At 36.1% G+C, this 21,719-nt stretch overlaps 1 protein-coding gene across 1 annotated transcript in view; it reads right to left on the bottom strand.

The window, feature by feature from the left end:
- Nucleotides 1-12,558, bottom strand: part of ppp2r2d (protein phosphatase 2, regulatory subunit B, delta) — a 63,646-nt gene extending 51,088 nt beyond the window's left edge. Inside the window, exons 1-2 of the mRNA XM_028795319.2 lie at nt 12,365-12,558; nt 12,101-12,175 (exon numbers count right to left, since the gene is read on the bottom strand). Of these exons, the coding sequence (XP_028651152.1) occupies nt 12,101-12,175; nt 12,365-12,371 (82 nt within the window). The 5' untranslated portion in view covers nt 12,372-12,558. The remainder of the gene's footprint in view (nt 1-12,100; nt 12,176-12,364) is intronic.
- Nucleotides 12,559-21,719: the final 9,161 nt, after the last annotated feature.

Below are 21,719 nucleotides of genomic sequence, written 5' to 3'. Positions count from 1 at the left end.
AGCGTCCCTTGTATGAAATCAACTGGGCAAACCAACTGAGGAAGCATGTACCAGAAATTAAAAGACCCATTGTCCGCAGAAACCCGCGAAGCAGCGAAAAATCCGCGATATATATTTAAATATGCTTACATATAAAATCCGCGATGGAGTGAAGCGGCGAAAGGCGAAGCGCGATATAGCGAGGGATCACTGTACTTTGGTTTTAAAAGGTCGGATGTGGACCATCCATCCATCCACTTTCCAACCCGCTGAATCCGAACACAGGGTCACGGGGGTCTGCTGGAGCCAATCCCAGCCAACACAGGGCACAAGGCAGGGACCAATCCCGGGCAGGGTGCCAACCAACCGCAGGACACACACAAACACACTCACACACCAAGCACACACTAGGGCCAATTTAGAATCGCCAATCCATTATGTTCAAATGTGTGAATACTGTTTCTATACTACTGGATAATACTGCAAGCCAAGTTGTACTTGTTTTATTTTTTTTCAATACTGTGTAATGTCCCTGGGTACTGTGTAATAGTGTGACAACATGTTGAATTTATTCTCGACATTTCCACTTTAATTTCGACGCTTATGACAAGAATAAAGTCGATATGTTGACTTTATTCTCGTAATTTGTCATTAAAGTAGAACATCGTAAACTAAACTTCATCTTGAATCAATGAATATTTAATTTACTAGATTTTCTCAAACCCCGTCATAAGTTATGCACCACATTAAATGCTTTGTGTTAAAGTGTTCTCCGAGCCATGTTAATCGCTATGTGCTTCTTAAACTGACTTCCTCTTGCACTAAGAGGCGGCGCAGGCAGCAATCGCCACACAGAATACATTAATTTCATGATATTCCTGCTCCCTGAACATTTAGAACTAGCCAACCCGCGGCGTAACATACGCCGCATAATTATGTATTGATGGGTGAACACTTGCTGAACGACACAGTTGTCCAAATGGGGTGGGTTTGTGGATACCACTGTGAGTGAATGAAAAGATGGACCACTGGAGAGAGCAACATACAATTGTCCGTGACTGAAAGCGGGATCGTCTGTGACGATGGAGGCCACGCTGGTGAAAGTTACTTCGTCGGTAGGGATAAGTTTCAGCACTTGTTCATTAAGGTGTAGCGAGTCTTCGTTGTTGACGCTTAATATAGCTTGCGTACGGAGTTGTTCCAGAGTCACAGTTGAGAAACACTTTTTAAATGTCTTTTAAGCACAGGGAAAAAAATTAACATGTGAAACATCCGTAATGTAATAAGCCACCAAGAAAAGTAACATTGCAACAATGCACGCTACGATCCGATCGCTGTAAGCAGAAGTGAAAACAAAATCGAGGCCGGTGCATTCTTTAACTGCCTTGTAGCGCAATGGTAGTGCTGCTGTTTTGCAGTAAGGAGACTGTGGAAGATTTTGGGTTCGCTTCCCGGTTTCTCCCTGTGTGGATAGCACTTTGAATACTGAAAACACCGGTATATCAGTGTAATGAAGTATTATTATTCTTATGCGTCCAGCGCTCTCTCTCTCCCGCGCCTGTATGCGTGTGTGTGTCGCTCGCTCTCTCTCACTCGCTGCACGTGTTCCTGCAGGCATACCAGTAAGTGAATGAAAAGATGGAACTCTGGAGAGAGCAACATACAACTGTCCGTGACTGAAAACTGGATTTGGCAGATACATGCACATCTTTTTGAAAGTTTGGCTCTGTGCCTTATCAATTGTCATCGCAAAGGCAAATCTAACAGGAAATTGTCTTCGTGTTAAAGTAAAAGGCAAATTATCCGCGACAAACTGTTTTACACGCTGCATACCAACCCGCGGCGTAGTATACGCCGCATAATCACGCTGCTTTTTAAATGTTTTTTAAGCAGAGGGAAAAAAATGAACATTTGCAAAATCCGTAATGCCGCTTTCTGTAAGTACAATACACACGCGTTTAATGTGTCAGCCACTTTTTGCCAGTCTTTTCTGGTTTGGGCTGCTTTTGCAGTGTTACCGCTTGTGCATATTAAATCCTGAAATCCTTCGAGTAACTAATTAACTAACTAACACCCACCCAGCTTGTGAAGTGAATGCATTCTGTGTGGCGATTGCTGCTGGTGCCTCCTCTTTGTGTAGAGGAAGTCAGTTAACGAAGCGCGTAGCGATTAACAACTGGGTTGGGGAACACTTAACACAAAGCATTTAATGTGCTACATTAACTTATGACGGGGTTTGAGAAAATCTAGTAAATTTAAACATTGATTTTAGGATGAAGTTTAGTTTACGACATTCTACTTTAATGACAAAATAAACTGAGAATAAAAAGTGGAAATGTCGACTTTAATCTCGACATATAGTTTATTTTTTCCCTTCACCGTGGCCCTATTATGCTTCCGCAGGTCTATACCACAAATAGCGTTATAAATGCAAGTTGCACTTTTATTATTTATGTATTAGCTTTAAGCAAGATCCACATTAATGAAGTTTGCCTTAATGTTGGTTTAGTTGGTAAAGATGTCATCACCAAGTTGCACTTGTTTTATTTTATTTTAATTTGGTGAATACTGTGTAATGCACCTGGACTTTGAAGTCTTGGAAGTAATAGTATTATTACTGGAAGTTGCACTATTATTTATTGTATTGTTATTATTTATTAGTTTAAATATTATGCAGTTTAATGATGGTAAAGTTGTTTAAAAAGTCACTTTAACATGTCAGTGGACAGAAATTGTTAACATTAACAAAATGTAGTTGGTTTACAAAAAATATTTACTATTTATTCCTTTTCTAAGACATGTTCAGTGCAATACAACTTTTGACAAGCACCTCTGGATATTTTACCAAGTCTAAATGCCTCTTTGGATGGTTGAAAATATGTTGTCAAAATTTTAGTTTAAGTTGTTTGAAAACTTTGTTCAATAAAAAGGCTCTATATTTTGACTGCATCTGTCATGCAATGCGATTCCTTCTCTTCATTAGTGCCACCCCCTTGAAAACTATTACTTTATGGGGCCATGCAAACCTGTATTAATACTTGTGTGCACATTAAAATGTTTTTTTTGTACCACGTACAATTCTCATGACAGTGGAATAGGTTATTCTTAGCCATTAATTGCAGTGGAAAATGTGGTTAACATCCACTCATGCATGGGAAAAAAAATACCGTCCAATACCGTGAAACCGGTATAATTTTGGAAAATACCATGATATAGAATTTTAGTCATACCATCCAGCACTACTAGTAGTACTACTTACAATAGCATCTGAGATAGAAAGCAGACTACTGACAGTCCAAATACTGACACACGATGCAACTAATGCTAGTCACATACTAAATCCTGTTCATATCATGACTTATAACCTGACCAAAATTTTTGCTCACAAGTCAGAGTTTACCTACAGATATTAAAAACTGAATCGCAGATAGTCATTTTTTATATTAAAAAAATCTTGTAACCTCTATTTGTAGATCCAGAAACACGATGACACGAGGTACAAACTGGAGTGTTGCACTGTGACTGCCACCACTGACCCCACGCAACTGCTGCTGCCAGAAACCGTTAACAGACACCAATATCAACTACAGCATGCACAGCAAGAGATGTTTTATGTTGATTTACTGTATGTATGGAACAATTTCAGGAAAAGGAGATCTTTGGAAAAAATATTCAGCCCTCAAAGAGTTAAGCAAAAGTGCACTGTGCTTTTTTTATATATTGTACAGGAGACTTAGCATTACCATATTGTTTATGTACCACTACCAGTTAACAGAAATAAGTATGTTTTGTATCTAATACTTGCATGCAAAATTTGGTTGACCTAAGTGAAAGCATACTCAAGTTATCGTGTTTATACACACACACACACACACGCACGCGCACACACACACAGACATAATTCTAAAAATGGTATTTTCGGACTCGGGGAGGTCTAAAACATCGAGATTCATCAACGTCTCGAAAGGGAATTTTTGGAGGATTCCAACACTTTCCCTATACTTCGTATACAAGAAAGTCAGGGAGGACTAAAACATTGAGATTCATCAAAATCTTGACACAATCTTTGGACGATTACAATACTTTCCCTATACTTTGTATATGAGAAAGTAAAAAGGTTTATTACCATTATAGAGCAAGTGACCAAATGACTGGCAAAGGTGTCACACAAAATTTACTGAACACAGGGCTGTCATAATTGTATTCAAAATTTCCAACATATCTGAATTGTGTATTTTTGTTTGAATAAAAACTGAACAGAAAATGTCTAATGCCTTTCTAGTCTGTGTTCTAGTATGTTGTCTTAATGCAACAATACATAATTTTTCTGATCACCATCTTTTTTTCAGATATCATATCCAGGAAGAGCTGATTTGTATTTTTGGATGAAACTTATTGCTTTCGATTAAATAAATAGCTATATGCTTAATAGGAAAAAGCAGTATTTTCCTTTTCAAATGGTGGATGTTCTGGAAAGTGAGCTTCACTGTAATTCACTAGCGCACTCTCTGCCAACGGTACAACTAGATAGTTTGGCTAGAGGCAGAATAGCAGCTATCCTTGCGACAAACAAGAAGAATTCCCATATTTAATTCAGAAGCAAAATTGTAGCCCTAAGCAAACATAAAATTGTGACCCCAAGCAAGTGTTCATCATTCACACAATGTAGTTCGGGAACACATACAAACTCTCCAATCCTGATTGAAGACTAAGCAGAGTTGCTCGAGTACATTAAACACTTATTACAATGATTCAGTTTTTCCATTTATGAAAGATGAACAAGCAAATTTATACAAAAACTGACTAACCCAGCTTTATACAGCATCTCGCTAGGCACTCCTAAAGCGTTTAACAACTGTGTAACAGCACTGCCCAATTTTGGGATCACCAGTCCAGTAATTTATGACAAATGATGAATGTTCTGCTATTTCAGGATGTTCCAGCAGTCCCAATATGTGACAGCACAAATTTTACCTTTTTTTTCTTTTGTTATTAACTGAAGCATTATCACACAAAGGAAACAAAAGAAAATACAAAGCTAACAAAAAACCAACAGGATGTCACTTTGTGTGCAAACAGGCCAATGTTTTTCTCAATGAGAAATATAAATTGGCTTTTATCCATAAAAAATTTCACAGAACAAAAGAACAAAGGTTTAAAAAAAATTAAAATGGAATGTGGAACATCAGATATGAATTTTGGAATAAATTACTAAAATGAAAGCTTTACTGATACTGAGAAGCAAACTTTTCTACATGTTGATTGTTTAATAGTTTCCCAACTTGGTGAATATCAGTATAGATACTACTTTTTTTACTCTGTTCACTTCAGAGCTGCATAAAGATGATGTCTTGTGCCCAATGCTGCTCGAACAGACAAGAACCAGCACTAGACAGAACCCAGTCTATCGCAGGCCTCAACAAAACACACTGCCACAACAAACTTATATTGGGCCAGTTCAAAATAAACACATCAATACTCCGACACAGGCTGTTAAAGAAAATGATCCTAAATGCATGCAAGAACAGAAAAATAACTACATATATGAAATGAATGCAAATGTAGGCCTATATATGCAGCTTAATAGACTTCAAAAATGTAAACAAGATTAAAAAAGATTAAACAAGAAATATTTAATAATGCCAGCCATATTGCTTTCCTAAACAAGGTAAAGACTATGCAAAGCACTGACCCAGTGATCAAAACACTACCTGGCAAATCAGACTAAAACATTAGTTGTGTTATAAAGATGCACACTAGACACTGAACCAATCATATCAGTCAAACACCAATAACAAAACTTAATGCAATAAAATATATTAAAATTGCATACTGAAAAAAATACACTCTCTCTGTTCATTACACTGTACGGATCAAAGCAGGAAAATGTTTTTTTTTTCCCTCACAAACACCAGGAAAACTTTCTGAAAGGGTCACATTTAGATAAACAATGATATTCCACCCTGGTCAAGACAGGAACAAGAGTACTCCAGACAAGATTAGGAAATTAAATTTAGAGGGACTAAAAGGAAACTAACAAAATCACCAGTGTTCTAGGGAAAAAAGGCCCTCAATACAAAGCTGCACAAAAAACTGTAGCACATGAGGTATGCATTCCGCTTAAGTTTGTCTCAATCTGATACATAAAAAAAGAGCTTTAAATCAACCAAAGTCAAATCAAGTATACACATTCTACAGGCAAAAACCTATGACATAATCTACTATTTATGCGTAGCTTCAAAAACAAGTTTAAACAAAATACAACTAAAAGGAATGAAGGTAAAAAGACAGCCAGTATCTACAAATCAAAAGTTTTGTATTATGGAAAAACAGCAAAAGATAAGAGGAAGACTTTTTGACTTGAAGGGAAGGGCGTTCTGCAAAGAATTACTGTCCATTCAAACTTTTTTTTTTTTTTTTTAATATTTTTATTTTATTAATTTTCATTGTAATCATTCCATACAAACAGATCAATTTATAACCCAACAAATTTGAAGACAAATCAAACCCCACCACTGAGAAGGAGAGCTTAGCTAAAGGAAAATTGCTTTAAGCTTTTTAATAAGGCAACATTAGACAAAAGAAGGGGAGAAGTAAATATCTATATAAATAAGAGATGGAGAAGGGAGTTAAATGCAATAATAGTTAATTCTCTTATTCTAAAATAATATTGATTAAATCCTGCCAAGTTTTGAAAAAATTTTGTACAGATCCTCTAACTGAAAATTTGATTTTTTCCAATTTCAAATAATATAAAACATCAGTTTCCCACTGACTTATAAGAGGAGAATTAGGATTCTTCCAATTTAACAAAATAAGTCTGCGTGCCAAGAGTGTAGTGAATGCAATCACCGTTTGTTTGTCCTTCTCCAATTCAAGTCCATCTGGAAGGACACCAAACACAGCTGTTAGTGGGTTAGGAGGGATTGTGATACTAAGGCTGTCTGAGAGGCACTTAAAAATTTTTGTCCAAAATGATGTTAGTTTGGTGCAGGCCCAGAACATGTGACCCAGTGTCCATTCAAACTTGATCTGTAAATTTACATTAATTTTTGACAGGAATACACACAGTAAAGACAGAAAATCAGAGAAGAGTTAAAATGCTGTAAGAGGAAGACACACACACAAGTCTATCCAATGCAAAACTAAAGATTCCATGAGTAAAAAGTGTCTCTTTTGCAGCAGCATGCAAGACAAAAGTATTCTGCAATATAGTAGTGGTTACGTTCAAATTGTACTGCACTTCTCATTGTGATTTTCCTGTAAGCATCACTACAATGAAGACCAATTACAGCATGACCAGGTATTGCCGAAGACTATATTTTTCGTATTATCTTTCCCATAAGTTACATTAACTTCGGTGCCGACAGGATGCTGAATGGGTTTGCATTTGTAATAAAAGGACTAATGGGGACCAACAACTCATTTAGTTTACTAGCAAACTCACATTTCTGTCTTACTGATATCTTTAGCATGTAGATATAGAATAAGCTAAACTGAAAAAAGCACAAAATTGCTACACAGGTTTAATTTGTGGCTGTGTTCTTACACCAAAAATATTTATAATAAAATGCCAATAAAAGTAAAATGAAGCTAATAAACATTTTTCATCTCAATGTGAAATATGCTTTTGCCTTCATAACTATACATGTAAAAAAAAAAACCTGCTCCATTGTTGAATATTTCATCCTTACTGACCTTTAATTGACAAGACCTATTACACTCAATATATACAGTATATATATATATATATATATATATACAGTAATATATACATATATATACACATATTATATATATATTTTTGTTCTTTATTTCGTCTTATACGATTTCTCGTATTAGAAATTTGTTAGTTTTCGCATACCCCTTGGGGTCAGAGCACAGGGTCAGCCATTGTACAGCGCCCCTGGAGCAATTACAGGTTAAGGGTCTTGCTCAAGGGCCCAGCAGAGTAGGATCTCTTTTGGCAGTGACGGGGATTCGAACCGGCAACCTTCAGGATACCAGCGCAGATCCTTAGCCTCAGAGCCACCACTCCGCCCTGATACATATATACACACACATATGCATATACATATATATACACATACTCACAACTTCATGTTTTCAAGTGACATAGAAAACCCTTTTACTGTCAAGCATACTTATCATTCAAGACAAAAGTAGTGATTAGGAGCTTCTCACGGAACCTAGCATAATCATAAAACATAAGGTATTTGCCTTAAAGCCAGTACATACAGACCTATGATGTGGCTATAGGTAGAACATTTTATTCTGATTAGTTCTGAATGCACAACAATACAAAACAAAATAAACTGATAGGTATCGCTGGTAATTAAAAACACAACAGATTTAAAACATGCTCAAAAGGCAAATAAAGACAAAGTGCTGTTCATACAGCAGAAATGTAAAATGAAATATTTCAGTTTAGTTAGCTTATTATAAAGTATTGTCTCACTACATTATATAATATAGTGAATCATTGCATTTCCTAGTTTACTACTGATTTAAAGCAGCAGAGTAAAATCTCTGCATATGACTTCTAATTTCATAGGATGATCAACAATCATGTTTTTGAATCTCTGATAAATGATGCATTGATCCATAACATTTTGGCTCACATCTGCCCGAGTAAATTTAAACATCTACAGCTACACCCAAAATCCTAAATTACACATACACCTAATAAATGTGTAATAACACTGTGTAAAAACACACACTAGGCTGAAATATTCAAATATTATCGTAAAGTAAAACACTAGCTGATTATCTGGTCCCAATATTCATGAAAATATACTTACAAGCATACAAAGAGTGTAGCAACTTTTCTAATAATCTAGCATAAAGCACCTTTTCTATTCTACCATAATTAGACATGGATAATCACTTCTGGCAAAATGCACTGATGCAGTAGTGTTCTTAGTTTCCAAACATTTAAGAATATGAATTTATTACTTGGGATTTCTAAGAGAAGAACTTACTTAGCAAGATTAAGAAAAAAAAGCAGTAAGTCAGACTATTACAGGGCTCACACTCACACAGGCTTTACAGTAGTCAAAACAGAATATATGCATGCCTTTAGCCCACACCAAAATTCATAACAGGAATCCACCCAAACAAGAGTACCAAGGACATGCAAAAAGGACTGGTTACAGAGCCTCAAGCACATTTCCTTACCCAGATGGCCCATATGACCATTTTTTCCCCAGGTAGGATTACATGCAACCATCTTATAATAATGGAGGAAAAAAGGCAATAAGCATTAAACATTATAGGCTAGGTATGCCAATATTTGCTATCCCATATGCAAATACTGTATGGTCTTTAACAACAGGGACAGTGCCACACTGAGGCACATTTTTGACAAGTGGAATTCCCAGTCCAGACATGAAGCTGCAACGTGATTATCTGCTGTAGACACACACCCACTGAAGCACAGACACTCAGCTTCCATGGAGTTCTAAGGAGCTTCACGTACTACAACAAAATTTTCATTGGTCAGCAGCCTTCATACACAATTTTTAATCACTTCCAAAAGAAAGGTATCAATAGTTGATACTAAAAGTACCTGACTGATCATTACTGGAAGTTATTCATTGAAACCCCTTTCTTTTGTTGTGTGAAACCCTAATAGATTAGCGGATATATATTGATTAAAGGAGGCAGCTGTAGAAACTGATCAAGTAAGGTTACAATGTGACCACAAAGTTAAGAACCTCCAACTTAAAAGGTCCACACAAAATGATTGTATTGTTGCTGCAACAGCTGAAGTTCTATAGGAGATCAAAGTTGAGGTTAATTTATTTATATGGCAAGTAGATGAGACAACAGACATTTCATATTCTGCACAGTTGTCAGTCATAATGAGTTGCATGCATATGGGTAGAGAGATAGATTGCTTAATTTTGGAGTGTTTTCTATTTTTCTTAATCAGGATGACAAGACAAGATTATACAAGTACTTTTTCATATTAAATAGAAAAGTTTAGATGTAGATTAGGTTTGGTGTTACAGATTTTTTCTTTCCATTAAATGACAGCTACATACAGGGCTTGGACATGGAGGGTTTAGTTATTTGCTCAAGTGCACAGTAACAAAAGAATTGTCTTGGCATAATTATAAAATGTTCTACAATAATGCACTTCCAAAATATTGTGAAGTCCAGGGCCAAGTGTGGCAACTGTAAAAGGTCAATTATCATGTAGAATCATACAATGATGGAATTTCATAACATTGTGGTCATTCTGCCTTCAAGTTAAAAATCATGCAGTATAAAATGAAAGTGTTTATACATGATATTTATGTTATTCTGAGATGCTATGATGTGAACTCTTGCCATTTATGTACATTTGGTACTTCTCTTATCTAACAATATGGAAATCTTTTTATTTTTTCATCTTGTTAAGTTGTATTACATGTGCATCAAGTTTATGCATAATAGAGGGTGTTTTGTCTTTTTTAATGATTACAGTAGATTATCGATTATGGACAATACTTTTTGCTAAAATGGTGGATATTATAATGCCTTTGATGTTGCGTCCAAATTTACAGTAAAATTAAAAACATAGCAATACAAGTGGGCAGTGATTTGTGCCCAGAAATAAAATTTAACAAATCCTGTAGTGGTTTGTTGTGTGGTGGGTGTGGCAACGCACTGTATAAGTACATGCTCCCAGCCTCTGTACTGGTAATTGTCTCTTCTCACTGCCCACCAAAAGGTCTGTGCACGTCACTTAAGAGTATGTAAATTCTCACCAATGAAACAAATCAAGACCCAAGCAGACACGAATACATCCAGGACGTGAATTGAGTTTATTAAAGAAAAGAACTGTGAGGCCGCAGCACCAAACATAATTAATAAAATTATCAAAAAATTATCAAGTGCAACAAACAACCTCCTGTTATCACCATTATGCCCCCACCCCGTATTTAGCTGGTTATAAATATGGACTTCACATGAAGAGAATGGTCATGAATCATTAAAATGATTTATAAATTCTTCTAGACAAATTAAAAAATAAACATTACCATACCAATGCCAGATTAATTTTAAATACATGAAGAGCACTTTTATGCATCCCCTCACTCATTAGCTCATTCATTCCTTCATTCTCTGACTCAGTTAATTATAATTAGGGTTTGTGGCTTAGCACAGTGCCTACAACTGCAACACTGGGGGTAAATCAGGAACCAACGTCCACTGCAAGGCTCACTCAGTACACTTGCATATCTCATTTTTCTCACTGAACTACAATTATCGACTCTGCCTACAGAAACCACTCGTACATGTTCAAGCAAGTTAAAAGATTAGCGATGAAACATACTAATATTTCACAATAATAGTTTCATAAAATGTGGATAATCCACCAAACAGTGTCGTCATTGTTCTGTAACCACGTGATTCAAACTTAGGTGGGGTTATACATGGAAGACCTTTCAAATTAATTTATGACTTGATTATGATGATGCTTCTGTAGTACTTTAATTCGATTACAGCAAGTGACAATTCCATCCAAAAACGTGGTCGCTTTACAATAAAGCACAAAATGCTTAAAAATCGCATTCCTGTAGGTGGCAGAAAAAAACGATAATGCACTCCAGTCGACCAACCCAGCAGGGAAAATGGACGGAACCTCAGTGAAGAACAACATTCTTCAGATGTCACGCCTTAAAAAGAAAGCATCATATATGCATTTTACTGCGAAGAAATGCTCGTATATGCAGGCGCGCACGCACACACCCTTCAAAGTAATGTCAGTCGAGCAAAAGCAGCTCTTAACCAGTTTCCGCTTTCATGTATCAATATTTAATACTCTTCATGCTGCACAACCCGGACGCAGAACATAAACGTCACTACAATCTGAAGAAACGTGCCCCCTTGCTTGGGAAAATAAAATGGCAAAAAGCGCGCACACACGCACACACACACACACACAGTCCGATCGAAGGCCATTCATTTTGGGGCTGCACCACGTTTATAAATAATGTTCATTTATAGCTCCTTTTCCTGTCGTTTATTTCCAGATATCGCCCTCAAGCCCCCACAGTACACAGTTAACAAGACGCCTACCAAATCGTTTTATATCGCGCGCGTGCTTTTAAGACACACACAGTAAACTTACCTTCCGCCACATCTTCATCTATGGCACCTTTTACTTGAGAGAAACACCATTGGAAATCGTTCCCTCCTCCGACTCCTAAAACAAGCATACAATATTAACGTTAAAAATAACATTTACATTGTAGGATTTTTTTGAAAGTTGTTCATATGTTTCACATTATAACAGCCCGCTCTCGCCTGTAATTACGACGCCGCTAGGCCCTGCTTGCACTCCCGGCACCAGAGGCCTGCATTTCCCGCTCCGGGTTTAAAGTTAATTGCTTACCTGCCATGGCTTCCTTCGGGAGCGGTTTGGCTTTGCTGGGGCGGGGAGGGGAATCCGGTGCACTATAGTTTGGTGTTTACTTAAAACTCACGAAACGGGTTAAAGCTGCAGGTGACAGGGATTAAAGCGCCGGGAATCAGAGCCGCCGGAGCTCTCCGTGATTTTTTTTTTTCCAAAATGGCGCACATCGCCCGTCGACATGATATAATGACGTCATTTAATAGACGCTTTTTTTAAAGGTTGCTTTCAATGAATCATCTTCATTTTTCCCTCATCTGGAAGAGGAAAGCGGTCTGGTATTAAAGTAGCAAGAGAAGAGCAAGCAAAAAGCTAGTAGTTTTACAATGTTGAGAGGTAAACGTAATAATTGCACTTTGTGAATTTGTAAATTCCAATCTCTTCTGCTTCAGTTGATGTTATTTTCCTATTTTAAATGACTATGAAAATAAAGTATTGTATTAAAAGTAAACTTATAGTGAAAGAAAAAAATTGCACGCACCTGCATATGTAAAAATAAGCCTTGTCATTTTTCATGCAATAAAAAAATGACTTATCAGCTGTATATACAAAAGAAAAATGTCTTACAATACTTGTCTACGTATACAAAAATTGAATCAAGATATGGACAACCTATGATGTTCCAGTTAGGCTTACAATATACAGATTTATACTGTATATGAAAATATAAACTTTAACTATCAGCACATCTTGCACTACATGTTGAAACTAATCACAGTTTTCACTTTGTTATTTAATTATTATTACTTATTATTTGGCTGACGCAATTATCCAAGATGACTTTCAACAGCAGAGATGCAGTTAATTACATTTCTTTTTCTTTTCATAAGATTGACCTAAGAACTGTTTGAAATCATGTCAGTTTTTTTGGTCCGGTGTCTTTTGACTCACCAGTACAAGAAAACCCCACATATGATAATACCCATTGTCAGTGCTAGGTTATTTGCACCCCTGGCCATTCTTATCCGTGCACCAACCAACTGTTCGGTAAGCTAACCTGTGTGGCTGGGTCTTTCCCCCCACCTCCACCCCCTTATGATCTGCACCCTAGGTGAATTCGACTTAATGGTGGCACTGGCCCTGGATACACCATTTGACACTATAGACTTTATGACTAGTTATGCAAAATATCAAGCATTTTGGTGTTCATCCTTTTTTTTTGGACCTCTGGACTTGAAAAACCCTAATTTTCAGGCCATTTTAGACTATATTGTGTGCAGTAAATTACACCCTTAAGATAAAGGGTTAAACAGTAGGTTTCTTCAACAGAAATAATCAGAAGGACTTGAAGTTGTGCATGCCACATCAACTGACTCCAGGGGTTCACCCCCTAATGGGATTTGATGGGTCAAAGTTACTCCTTTTCACAAAATTTTGGAAAAAATGAGGATTGATAATATAGGCATTTGTGGTGTAATTTTATGTTATTTCAAGGTTGCTGATCACAAATATAATAATATTTTGATAATTGATTCTTTACCAGTGGTCATTTAAACTAAAAAAAGGGCAGAGTGGTGGCTGTAAGGTTAAGAATATGCACTGGTATCTGGAAGGTTGCTGGTTCAAACCCTGTTACTGCCAGAAGGGATCCTACTCCATTGGACTCTTGAGCAAAGTCCTTGTTCCAGAGGAGCTGTACAATGGCTGACCCTGTGCTCTGACCTCCAAAAGTCATGTGAAAAGACAGTTTCACCTCAGAGATTAATAAAGTATATCAAATCAAAAAACATAGCCCCCTAAGAGTCACTCTCAGAGGGTTAAAAATGACAAATTTCAACCATAACCATGTGGGTTTTCATTTTAGACGGTGTCAAGGTTAGTAATTATGAATATGATGTTATTTTTGATATTTGATCTTTTACCCTCTATGGGCCTCTATCAAAGTGTGAAAAATGACAAATTTCTGCTACAGTCAAGGATATTTAGACTTTAAACATTTAAATTGGAAGACACATTTTAATATTTCAAATATGTGATCCATCCATCCATCCATTTTCCAACCCGCTGAATCCGAACACAGGGTCACGGGGGTCTGCTGGAGCCAATCCCAGCCAACACAGGGCACAAGGCAGGAAACAATCCCGGGCAGGGTGCCAACCCACCACAGGACACACACAAACACACCAAGCACACACTAGGGCCAATTTAGAATCGCCAATCCACCTAACCTGCATGTCTTTGGACTGTGGGAGGAAACCGGAGCGCCCGGAGGAAACCCACGCAGACACAGGGGAGAACATGCAAACTCCACGCAGGGAGGACCCGGGAAGTGAACCCAGGTCCCCAGGTCTCCCAACTGCGAGGCAGCAGCACTACCCACTGCGCCACCGTGCCGCCCAAATATGTGATGCAAATATTAAATAATTACATTCTTCTGAACACCCCAATTAGAGGTGGCTTAAGCTAATAAAGACTTTTTACTTTTAATTTGGCTGATATGAGAGGTGGAAATGAGTAATTAAAGGAAACAAAAGCAAAACAAAAAGGACAGCAGTCCAACAATCTCCCAACATGTATAGGCACAAAAAAAGAGCTAGGAATCTATATAAAGGGGCAACCCCCACCCAGCTTCTGATCAACTCAGTGGGGGTGTGGATGTAGCCCTGTCTCCTGAGTAGTGCTTGTTATTGCCAGGATAAGATCTGGCTCCTTGCAACCCTACCCAGGAGAAAGGGTGTCAAGAATACTGAATGTGCTCCTGTAAGAGTTAAAGTATACTGACCCCATATATCAACTTCCCCTTTAAGTCCGAATTGTTGGTACATTTTTAATAGTTGTTAGGATATCATAGCATTATTATAAATATCCCTTTCATGTGTAGCTGGATGAGTACTGCAGTGCTTATTTCTCAATTGGACAGCTGCACTCCTCTGTTATACTGTATTTGTAATCTAAATGCTTCATGTTATTCTGTAAGTATAGCCTTTTTCAAATGTAGGTTTATTTTCAATATGTTAATGAAGGATTAAAGTGAGATTGTCCATAATAATGCAAATGTAGCCATGCATAGTTACAGTGTAAGCAGCTGCTTGTGCTGTCCCTAGTATAGTATTTTTATTTTTAGTGTATGAAATTAAATGTGAAAGACTATCTGCAAAATGAAAATAAATAAAAAATTCAGTTTATATGACTTTAATACGTATGAACATAAAATTCTCATGATTTGCATAGCTCACTGGGGAAGTCACAGAAGAGCATGAACATATGGCTGCTGTATGCTTTTCAGGGTTATCATGGCTATAATTTGAGTAAACAGCTGTCATCCAGGATAGCAACATAGCTTTTTTACCACAATTAATACATATTTTTCAAAAAAGAGTTTATACATATACATATAGCTTAAATTAAAAAGGCTGTGCAGATTATGAGGACATGTATGCTGTCCTCATAATTCTTCTTTCTTTCTCGGAAAGTTAAGACAATGACCTTAAAACAGTAGTTTAGGTAAATAATTGTATGTAAAACAGAAACTGATGGTGCAGATATTTATTATGAAAATTATTGACTTGTGTAATAATGTAAATAATTTAGAGTGAAAATTAAATTTACATTTTAGAAAGTATATAATTTAGTGTGAAAATTACATTTACATTTTGGAAAGTACCATCTTTTTTTTGTGAACATTACATGTGCATTTATGACATTTCCAGGAACGTTTTTTTAAAGAATTTACTATCTCAGATCTGTGACAGGATTCATTTTCTCTATTACGTACTGTATGCTATGTGTGTGAATTGAGATTAAAAAAATATTTAAATTATGTTATGAAAGGTGAATATTTTGGGAATACATTTAGATAGATTTAAACCTTTCCTAACTCCTGTTTGATAACATAAACTTAGAGAGTCATCTTCAACATACTTTGTGCACGATTTTGGCTCAAATAATATATCTTACATATACAGTATGGTATACACTAGATAATCTTTGTTTTTTAAGGCATAAGTTATGTTAATGACAGATGGTGCAAAATATCTATATCAAATGATAAAGCCATAACAAGGCAAAATATTTTGATACATGAACCAATATGTATATGTGGAAGGTATTTCCAGATAAAACTATATATTTACATAACATTTGTCAAACCTGCTCAGTCTAGTTCAGGGTAGCTTGAAGCCAGGATCAGTCCACGGAGCACTGGACAAAGGTCAGGAATCAGAATGGGACATGGCACCAACCAGTTCATTGCAGCAAATAAATTTATAGACAGGGAAATATATTTTTTAAGGTATAGAAGTACAATAATAATTACTAGTGGAATGAATAGACCATTTCAAATCAAAAATTGAGTTTGATTAGATTATATAATCTTTATTAATCCCATGAGAAAATTCAAATGTATACAGCAGCAGAAACATAAAAAACAAAAATACAGACTCTCATGACAGATAATACATCCAATCAATCAATTGTTAAATAAACAGATAAAAATAAACTTAACCAAATACATTGGGTGAATCATTAAAATGTTTTATAGCAGTGGGCAGAAAAGACCCCCATTGACACTTCTTATTACACAGTGGTGGAATGAGCCTGTGGCTAAAATTGCTCCAAGTTAGATCCTCCTGTAGGGAGTTTAACTCTAAATTGACCTAGTATCACTGAGTGCAGGTTTACTAATGAGTATGCCCTACAAAAGACTGGGACCTTATCCAGGTTTGTTTTCTCTCTTCTACCCTGTGCTGTGTATTTGAATGGGAGTAAGCTGGTTTGAAAGTAAATGGATTGATGGATTTATGAAATGGCCACGTAACACTGAATTTGACATGTCATTGGAATAATCATTCTTTACTGTATGTGCATGAACATTTATTGCACACATACAAAGATATCTTGAAGACATCTTGTAAGAGAAAAATACATCATTAAACCTCTGAATCAGGATTCTCAAATTTCTAAGAGAAACAATAGAATGCACAATGGACATATATATATGAGTGGACATATACACACAGCCACCAGCGCCTGATTTGTGTCACTTCCACTTCTTCCAGCTAGATTTAGTACTTATTAGAGGCTTAGCCGCCCCCCATTTCTTCCTTGCCACTTCATGGGGGGCTAGTCCCCCTTGGGTTATCATGCAGTCAAAGCCCTTTCCTCTTGGGTTATGGCACAGTTGAAGACTTGAGTGGGGAGGTATCCCCTTGGATTTTCATGCAGGTCATCCATGCATCTCAATACGCATAAACAGAGGAAGGGTGGCTGATCTCTCAAATATCAGAGGCTAAATATTTGAGAACACTAGACACCTCCTCTAAAAGATCAGAGGCTAGACACCTAAAATCAGGGACTAAAGCCCTGAAAGTCCCACCCCTAACCCCCCCACAATTAACAATGCCATAAATGCAGATAAATCTCTGACTGCCTATGCTTGATATTAGTTGGCTGCAATTGGGCTTCGAAGTCTTCATTATGGTCATGCACCTCAGGTCATCATGGACATTAAGGCCTACAGTTCTTGAATAATCCTCATTTCAGCCTAATATGGTATGTCTCAATGACTTTAAAACAACTCTGTTATGCATCAGATGTGAGGTAGATGAAGATATCATCTTTCCCAAACAGCAGAGATGCTACTCAGTACTGTTTTACTGTTTTTTTGCACCTTATCGCCGTGTTCATGAAAATCACTTTTTGGTGGTAAGACAAGATACACCCTTGGTAGAGTCCTACTTCCACTTTATATCGATTTTACATAGTGTTTATAATGTTATACTCAACTCTTACAGTGTAAACAATAAAAGAATCACAAGCACCAGCATCACTGGATGTCCCAATATAAATGGCTTTGAACCTTCTGTAAATAAAAAGAATGTGTATCCAGAATTGTAATACTCCTAAGACCTCTTAAATATGTGTGCAAAAACAAAAGGTTGGTCCACTGTTCTACATTCAGCATGGAATTCACAATGGTTTTTTTCCTGGATTCAATGTTTATCTTTCAGTTTGAATCTCCATTCTCTCATGCTGGCATAAGTTATCTCTGGAAGACTGTTTAGTATAAACTCTTAGTAATTTACGCACTTTTTTAGGCCACAGCTCAGATTACCAATTCTGAGGCCTTCTATACAAAGGAAGCACATTAACTAAGAAATCCATATAATGTCCATTATGGTGTCATTTAAATTTAATCTAGTGCACAGTCAATGATTTTTATATAGTCTTTTTAATTTTTATCGGGGAAGCAAGGTGAAATGAGGTTGACATGAGATGAAGGTAAGATTAAATTGAACTTCTCTCCATTTGTTGACCTGGTAACAATGCAGATTACTTGGTTGTAAACAGATTTGCTCTCATTACCAAATATTAGCTTCTTTGCAATAACACCGACAATAACAGCTTTAGAATCAAAATACACATGTCAAAATCTGGCATGAGTTGTTAGAAAGTCAGCAAATATCTTATCAATGAAATGTCAACAAATATAGAGGAAGCTCTCTTTTGAAACTGTACCCTGATTTGCTTTTATGGATGTCAAACTGTTTATCTACTTTAGCTGCACATTAAGGCACTCCTGATTATATCTGAAATATTTTTTTATTATTTTAGAAATTCTCTGCAGGGTTTGAGTGATCAGTGAGATTTTCTTGAAAGAAGTCTTATAAACATGACATCAGAATGAATGAAAACATCTTTAAAGGTGGCACAAGTCTTTTCCACCTGTTCTTTTTTGTTGACATTTTCTTATGATCTTAAATTGGCTTTGTGCAATTTGTAAGTTAAAAATGGAGGTGTGAGATAATTTTTGGGATCCATTCTCTGACATGTTTAAGCTAAATGTGAAGGAGGAGTGACAGACAGCCCGTTCATTCCAATTAAACGTTATTAAAGTTATAGTATGTGGACTTTAAATATGCAAACACAGAGTACAGTAGTATATTTTACTGTTGAGAGTTTCAGTTTTTCTTTTCTTTTCCATGTTGGCTTAAATGGGACAGAGCTGTGCTGGATATTATGAACACCTCAGAAATTAGCAGTACTCAGGTTTTCTTTTCTTAGTGATCTATATTGTTCTTGTGTAGTTTACGTTCTATTGATACTCTTCTGGAAATGTTGGAATTTCCACTGTTTATGCAACCATGTGTTAATGTTTTCTGTTTATTTTGTACTTTGTTAAAATCACAAAAAAGTCACAAACAAATATTCTCACATAACTTAACTGGAAGCAAACAAACCCAATCCATGTTTTTGTCTGCAAAGAAGCTGGCTAACTGTTGTGCATTTGTCTATTCACTGACTAGTTACATTTACACAGATTTTGACTGGCATTTCTATAGTAGATATTTTCCAGGAGAATGTTAAGAGGAAGGATTTTAAAATGGAAAGAGATTTTTTCGTTTTTAAGAGAAACACAAGAAGAAATGTATCACCCTATAATTGTCAATATTTCTTGATTCAATATAATGCAAACCTTGCTAAATAATAGACCTCATAACCTCTGAAATCTCTCAAAAACTTGGAAACTGCAGGTTAAAAATATAAATTGTATTACAAAGCCTTTTTGAATGAGAGCGTAAAATGGGTAAAGTAAAAGCTAACACAAAATAAGAGAGTTGTAAAATGAATGAATAAGTTACAGAAAGACAAAGATAGAGAAAAAGATAGAGAGAGAGAGCTGGAGAGACAAACAAAAGGCTCTAACACTGTTAGGTCAAGCCATTTAAGCCCTAACTAAATCTCTGGTACCAAACACCGTGGTCTTTCAGCCTAGACTCCTGTGCTTCAGCAGGAGAGTGCCCAATGAAAAAGAAAGACATAAATTTGTAAAAAAGAAAAAAAAGTTACACAACTGACACAGAATAAATTAAATGCCTCATAATTTCTCTTGGTCAAATATCTCTAAAGAAGAACTCCCAGAAGGAGCAAAGGATAGTAACGCAAGGCCACAACCTCAGGATTTATACAGTTCCTGAACTGTTCATACAAGGCCATTGTAGCAATACATCAAAGTGGATGGATAAGTAATCAGCAATAATTTCCATGTGCCATGGCATTGAGTAATTTTTTCTACCTTTATCTGTAAATTTCCAAAATCATATCCAATTAGTTTAGAAAATACAATGTGTACTGTTTAATTTGTCCACCACTTAAATTAAATATATTTTGGGCACCAAAAAAAAATTCTTAATCCAAAAAAAATGTTCAAAACAAGCTGTTATTTCTTTATAAAACATTAAACAACAAAGTGTAAAAGACAACTCAAGGTGAAAGGTAATTGTGTATAAAGTGCAGTGTTATAACATTTCATACTGCAATATACAGTATAAAAACATGACATTTACAAGAGACATGAGATCATTCTACCTTTAAAGCCCATTTTGTTAGATAACTAAGTTATCCTAATATCTTACCAAGAGATTTTTTAAATGTCAACAAAGTCTTCACCTTCAATTGCATGAGTCTGTAAAACTAAGACTAATAATAAGAGTAGCAGGTAGCGTTTTTGGGATTCATCCAGCTCTGGAACAGCTGCTGTCTTTAAATAACTTCACCTCACTCATCTTCTCCGCTATAAATTCTAATTTACCATTTTAACAAGTGTTAGAATTCTGTAATGCAGAGAACAAAAATGAGATGTAAGAGATCACATTTAGATTAGAAACTAGTCCTCTTCAAAGGTGGATTAGTGCAAACAAGTTCAAGTGTAGTCAAACATGCTTCAAAATGCAAATTCTATAAGCACAATAAGTAAATTTTGTTTTTTCTTTCTCTGTGGCTTAGAGTATATGTCCCTATTTTTTACAACTATGTGATATATCTGTGGCACACACAAGGTTATTATAGTTAATGAAAACTAAAATCAAAACTGACACTATTATTAAAAAAACATTTTCATAAACTGAAATAAAATAATTAACAAAACCAAAATGAAAAACTAAAACTAAACTAAACTATTGAAGTAGCTGGAAAGACTAACTGAAATAAAATAATAATTTACTAAAATATTTTTAGTTTTCATTTTTGAATGAATATTCTTGCCGTTAGTCTTTAACCCTTGTAAGTTTTAATTCTGAAACAGAAAGTCATCCACCACGAGCTGCCCGCATATATTCATCCAGTGAACAGAGGCTGGTGACTGAGGGTGGGTGTTCACACAGCATTTGTGGTGACAGAGCAAGCTGAGTGCGGGTGCGTAAAGCATGAGAAATAGAAAGCGATTTACGCGCCGCCTTTCTTTGTGCTTGTTGTATATCAAGATGTAATTCAAACGGCTGAAATCAGAATGTGCTGGTCAACAAAACGTTTACCATATGGACAGAAAAATCACAAGTGAGTAACGTTTCAGTTTATTTCTCAGGTGCCTGCTTTTTGTTGACAGTAATTCACCTGACAC

This window comes from Erpetoichthys calabaricus, chromosome 2 (genome assembly GCF_900747795.2).
Source record: "Erpetoichthys calabaricus chromosome 2, fErpCal1.3, whole genome shotgun sequence".
In the NCBI taxonomy this organism is placed as follows: domain Eukaryota; kingdom Metazoa; phylum Chordata; class Cladistia; order Polypteriformes; family Polypteridae; genus Erpetoichthys; species Erpetoichthys calabaricus.
This window is presented reverse-complemented; position numbering and strand designations above follow the sequence as displayed.